A 6,778-nucleotide genomic window follows, 5' to 3' on the forward strand; every position below is an offset into this window, starting at 1 on the left:
TACAATTATTATTGCATTCTTCACTAAACCCTGTGAAGATGTCATTCAAACAACCCTTTTAAAGAGAGAGTGTGAAGTCCCATTCAGCATTTTGTACCATTTGTGTTATTGTTCCTATTTTAAGATATGTTAGAAAGCTTTTGATATCCAAAGTCCAAAAGCCTAATTCTGAATAGTTCAACAATAAATATCACATAGGATAAATAGGATGCATAGAACATACGTTTGTGTTTTGTGGCTAGTTACGGCTGACAGGAAAGAAAAGATGCCGTGATACTTGGGATATAGAGAAAGAGACAAAGTAAAATAAGAGGAAGGAATAAATAGTTACTGTTACTGGGCGTTTCATTGCTAAATATCCCATCATGATAAAGGAATGTAAAGCAAATGTGATTTGAAAGAAAATTGTATTTTTTTTTTAATTGGGTTTGTCTTGTCAAATGTGTTAACTGTTAATTTAGTGGACTGGTTATTATTTGTTAACAGATATAATACTGCAATACATGCAGAGCTGGCGGAGATGTGAGCATTGTGTTACCTAACTAGCAAGACTTTCTTTTTTTACTGAATAAGAGGCAAACTGAAATAAATTGAAAGCTGGTATTCATTAGGCATTTTATATAACATGAATTCTAGATCTAAACAGGGACAGCAATAATTCCTGGCACGGCTTCGGCGATCCTTTTTGTAACTGTTAATAAAAACCGTGACAGCAAAAAGCCCAAATTACTATATTATGCCGTGTGTCAATAAGTTTTAGCTCCATGCAGGAGGGGCTTTGAATATTTAAAAGGACAGTACAGAGATAGCTGAATGCAAGTACAACCACAAGGATAGCAGCTTCAGAGTTTAATTGCCCAGGAACAAAATATCTCACACACCTCATATTCAATATAGTGAGTAGTCAGGGAATGCACAGTGAACAGTGCAGTATCTTCTTCACTGGAATGAATATTGCTGCATCGTTAGCTGGGAATTAGCCCACTTCTCACAATACTGGATAAGGAAACAGAATGAAACAGTACTTTAGGTACGTGTCTGCACTCTTCAGTGTAGCGCAGGGCATGTGTGTAAATGGTTATTTGAGTGCTATGGATCATTTGTCGTGAAACATGCTAGATGTGATGTTAGATGTGATGTGTACTACTCCTAACCTAACATCTAGCACCTGAGTGACATTTTTATATGGATATTTCACATAAGTGATTTAGCCTCATGTGAGAAATAGTAAAGAAATATATTTTATTCGCTCTCTAAATAAAACGTTTATCGCTTTTTACCCAAGAAGTGTCAGGACAATGGACTGTGACTGAGGAGGAGGAATGTGGCATTGCGTACACCTTTGGTGCTTGAATTGTTCAATAGTGTGGATGAAATTTGGTATTTAAGTGAGTAACATGTTTTTCTTTAGGTCATATCTTTACAGGTCATGGATTTGTGGACAGGCCATCCCATCCTATGCTGGGATCATTAGCACCTGATCCGTCAACTATGCTTTTTTTTTTTACTTTCAGTAGGGAAATAAATAATTTACATTTAGCAGATTAGAGCCTGAGATTATGTGGAGAGGAAAAACTCCTGCAATTGCTGCCTAAAAAACACTCTCCCTTCAATCCTTGCTTGTTTACATGTGACAGATCAAACCACCTCCCTTTTAGCAGTTGACACCCATTACAACACCCAGGATATCAAAATCTTACATTTTCTCCATGCGCTAAATATCTTAAAAAATATATATTTATGTGCCGTGGAAAAGTAGTGGTACCATATAAATTGTAAACCTAGAGCAAAGCTTCTCGGAGATAAGTCTAGAAAGATTTGTACAATAATAATGCTCTGAGATGGAGGGACACTTATTAAAAAAAAACAAGTTGAACTGTAGATTTGTAAATAAACAAGCGACGCTGCAGAGTTGTAAATAAAAATATATTTATACTCCGTGCCCTTTAGTTCCATCATACTTCAACTGCCGTTAATATAATGGCGAAAATCAGACAGAAATCCAAAAACAATGTACAACAGAAATAATTTTTACTAATGGAATACGACCCTTTTAAAGTCAACGGTTGTGCCGTCCTTTATTACATGGTGCTGCTAAAACGCTGATGAGCTATTGATAATCACATTGTTGTGATTCATCTTACGGCAGCGCAGAAGGCATTTGTTTGGGAGATTACCAAGGTAAATTACTCTTACAAAAGACAGATCTTAGTGTAAACTTCATCCTTTCGCTGTCCACTCCGTTTTCACCATACCACCCACAGTGTCAGAGTGTCCCTATTCTTCTAACTGCATGCACCTTTCAATGGGCAGAGACTCAGCCTGTTGCAGTCAATGTCTTTGTCAGGTCAGTCTGACTTGGGGCCTGATTCTCTCCCTTCTGTGATTAGCTTGGAGCTCTAGGTAATTAACTGGGGTTGGATGTGATTGGTGGAGGATGCTAGCCAGGGTTGGGATGACATCACACCACTGCTAATTTAAAATTGGGAAAAAAACATGAACTGTTGCACTACAACACTCAAACTTAAAGTGATTAGACGAGACTGAGCCAGTAATAAGATGGAAGATGCCAGAATAAAAGGATCCAAGAAGAAGTGTCCAGCGTATCATGAGGTCTATTCAGAAATTGCTGCTGTTACATCAACAGCAGGTAAGTGAGCATGATACAAATAGATAGGAATATTGCATTTGATAGCAGATAAGAACCATATGTCTAAATTAAATGGTTAAGTGAACTGGGATATTTTTAGTTCATTTTATGTTTTAAAAGATGTTAAGCAGTGATACCTATAAGTTTTCCAGGTTGTTGGCATGTCGGTTAATATATTTTCGTGATTCTTTAGAGACTAATGAAGCACTATTTTTATTAAGAAAATCTTTATTATCATTAATCATTCTACCCCCCCGCCCCCCAAATATTCATATAACATGTTAAGCAAATATTACACCATTACATATGAGACACGCACACTCAGCCATAAAAATTAGATCAAAATACAAACCTTGTGTAAAGGCGTCTGGTAAACTAGCAAGACTGGAAATAAAATCAGCTAAAATAGCAATGTACCACAATGCAATAGCAGTGCCAAGCATGAGCTTTAAAGACCTTATATGTCTGGGAAATGTAAGAATATGTGCTTTACGTAGATAATGGTACTCTTCTACATACAAATATTTTTGTTTGTGTAATTAATAGCATCCCTGCCTACATAGAACACTTATTTTTGAAGAGAGATTCTAGTACCTGTACTGAGTGGTTTTCTTGGTAAAGAACAGTGTCTTGTGGCACTTCATAAAACATAAAGGACTTTTTTTTATATCCTGCTTGAAATACACGTTATTTTACTTTGAGCACTAAAATAAATAGGAATTAATCATACTTGGAAATTGGTCATCTTCTTGAAGTGTCTCTTCTGCCTAAACTTATTGAGGTTATTCAAGATGCCAAGTGTCATTTTATACTGTTAAATTCACTTTTAAAATATGATGATGCAAATGCAAAACACTTGTATAATGTTCACACTGTTATTCTTCTATTAAGTACTGTACAATGAATACAGCGCTTGTGAATCTGAATAAATATAACTACAATTACTCAGTGTTTGATTTATCTGGTCCCTTTTTGAAGCGAATTGACCTAAAGCATAGACTTTTGTATTCTTAATCTGGGTGCTATGACAATCTGTTGCATCGTAGTTAACCCTCCCACAGTTGGTAAAAGTTTGCATCAATAGTTTAAACCTTAATATAAGAAAAACTGCATCTCACATATCTGAGATGGTCTGTGCTGTTACTATTAGTAAGAAGTTACTAAACCATTAATATTTGTGACAGCAGAAACAGGAAGCTCAGGAAACATAGGCATTACATGGTTATAGAATCTTTGAGAATTAACTTTTGACAAAATATGTTAAAAATTGCAGATTATTTTAGGATTTAACTACTTTGAGGAACGTTGACCAAAGATTGCAGGTTGAATACAATAGTGATGATGGGCAAAGCATAATTCTCAACTCACCATGTTGAAGGGAATCCTCTTCATTCCTATCTGTAACAGTCGGTGATAATGTAATCAGCATGAGTCCTTCAAAATAATGTTTATTTCTGGAGTTCTTAAGATATCACACCTATCTTCTTGAAAAACACACTTGTAAGGTCTCAAAAACTCAAGTACAATATTACCTATAAAGAGCTGTTATATTGGTCCAATAAAGGATATTACAATCTGTGACCATAACAGATCTACAATGGTCTAAGTCCTATAGATTGGTTAGTAGAACTCTGCATTTCATTCAGTATGACAAATATATCGTTCTCCAACTCCCGGACTTAAAGGGTCAGACAAGGGGGGGTTGGGGAGTAGTTTCTGCATCAGTGTTTGCCAGCTGCAAAATCAGGGGGGGTGGGGGGGGTAACAGCACTAGATTTATCAATGCAAATAATCGTATTGCTTTCCAACTCAGTTTGTGGCAGACCATTCAGTCTAATGGTTAATAAATATTAGATTATCAGTTGTACACAAAGCTCTTACAATATGATGAGCTTCCTATTGGGTCTTTGGCACAGTGTAGAAACAATTGATTCGGCCTCCTCAGAACTGCCACCAGATTGTTTTTATTTTACAAACTTGTAATGTTACAATTAGATTTTAACAATCTTCCCCCCCCCCCAGATATTGACAGTTCATATAAAAAGTTTCCAGAGGTAGGAAACTCATTATTGTCGGCCAACAGACAAATTTCTCCCCATTATCCAACACCAACCCGAAGACGACATCGCACCACGTTCAGTCAAGAACAGTTGGAACATCTGGAAACAGCATTCAGCAAAAACCATTACCCGGATATCTATTGTCGGGAGGAACTGGCAAAGATCACCAAGCTAAATGAAGCAAGAATACAGGTGAACATTGTATATTGAAGAATGTGTGAGAGTATTTTAGATTGCTAGAAAACTTTGTCTGCCTCCATACTCATTATTTATATTATTAATAATTCTATTCTGGTATCTGTAAAAACAGACAACAATTACTGATAGAGTATACGTTTAAAGAAATTTGAGAAATATAAAAGATCAAAATGCACTGGAGTTAAAACAGTACAAAAATCAATCTCAAAAGCTGTTAACATATTTAGTAAATTGGTTGTATATTTTTATAGGCACAATAAAGTTTAAATTACACTCATCTTACGGTCTTCGGTAAGGCGACATCCAGCTCCATAGGTGTCCGATAGCACAGACCTTATTAGTAAATAAGGCCCTTCATTACTGCTCAATGAATGTGACAAAGGCCATATACTTTTGTAATGTCCTATCCCACCATTCAAAATGTAGATGCATAAAAGCCTTTTCAATGCAGCTGAATTATTGGGGGGGGGGGGGGCGCTCTACAGTACACCAGTGGTCAAAGTGGTGTAGTGGTACCATACCTGACGATTAAACATTAAAAAGGCAGACTCTTCCTAAAATTCATTCTTCATTACGCAGAATGTGTTCAGTAAAAAGTAGAGGCGCGCCTTATCCTCCTTATACTGGACTCTCTCACCTCGGTCCCTGCTCTAGTCATGAGATTGTTGTGAAGTTGAAGAACAGAGGGTGCGGCTCGCTGAGCCACTAACCTTTTACTACTCCCGGGGTCAAACATGAAGTCCCAGATTATCGTGATATATTATTTCGTTTTACTTTTCTTCTCTTATCCTACTATTACTACATTATGAAACAATCTAATAATTTTAGATAAGAAAATACAAAAATAATTTACTGATGCTTAAAGGAAATAATTTTTTTAGAACCGTTTTATTCAAACCGGATGAAATCCAACTTGGGATTGATTGCATTTTAAGTTATGAATATTTAAAGGAAAGCATTATGCATTGTAGGTTCCACTACATATATATGTTAATATTGTTGGGGCATTCTTACAGTAGGTTTTTGGTCATACTGTAGACAAAAAGAAATATACAGTATATATATTGTATATATATATTCTTAAACATAGCCCAAATTTATGAATGTATACGTTTCTAAGTACGATTACACCTGCAATATCTCCATCCTTTATTAATAATAAAAATGATTGTTTTAAAAGATTGAATTATTAGAGTTAATGGTTAGAACAAATTATTTCTCAAATTTGTAGGTGTGGTTTCAAAACCGGAGAGCAAAGCATCGCAAGCATGAAAGGACAATTCATAAATCATCAACTCCAACGGGCATGTCGGCCTGCAGCAGCCTTATGCCTGGCGTATGTTCGGTGCCGTCTCCTCGTCAGTACCAATATTCCCATGCTCTCAACCACATCCCCCGCTTTACATCCATGGCAACCACGGGTTATCACCCACCTTCTGCTGTCAGCCAGTTCACCTGCACCAGCAACCATCCACATTTGTCATCTGCTCCTCCACCACCTCGCCAACATGATGACTGGTACAATTCACTTCGGTCTATTAATTCCCCTAGCACTGGCTTGTCTTCCTCTATGCTAACTCTAACTCCCATGGCAGCTTTAGACCCATCTACTCACTGGAATTAACATGTTATAACTTGCACTGCAAAATCAACTTGGCCATAAAGGTATTTGCGACCTTTGGCAAAACAATCATTGTGGATATGTGTAAAATAATAAAGATGTAAGAGTAATAAAGTAAATAGAAATTGATAAAAGCAGAACTATCAGAATGTTGTTTGTGTTATGATAGACATACACACACAAACACACACACGTGTCTCGCTCTATGTATCTATCTATATAACACACACCACCCACGCCCCCCCCCCT

The 6,778-nt window shown here is 36.6% G+C and overlaps 1 protein-coding gene across 1 annotated transcript; it reads left to right on the forward strand.

The window, feature by feature from the left end:
- Nucleotides 1–2,517: 2,517 nt before the first annotated feature.
- LOC142491942 (homeobox protein prophet of Pit-1-like) lies at nucleotides 2,518–6,561 on the forward strand. Its single transcript, XM_075594732.1, has 3 exons — nucleotides 2,518–2,650; nucleotides 4,673–4,902; nucleotides 6,140–6,561. The coding sequence occupies exons 1-3, from the start codon at nucleotides 2,560–2,562 to the stop codon at nucleotides 6,530–6,532; spliced, it is 714 nt and encodes a 237-aa protein (XP_075450847.1). The 5' UTR covers nucleotides 2,518–2,559; the 3' UTR covers nucleotides 6,533–6,561.
- Nucleotides 6,562–6,778: the final 217 nt, after the last annotated feature.

The sequence above is a fragment of the Ascaphus truei genome, chromosome 4 (genome assembly GCF_040206685.1).
Source record: "Ascaphus truei isolate aAscTru1 chromosome 4, aAscTru1.hap1, whole genome shotgun sequence".
NCBI classification, from domain to species: Eukaryota; Metazoa; Chordata; class Amphibia; order Anura; family Ascaphidae; genus Ascaphus; species Ascaphus truei.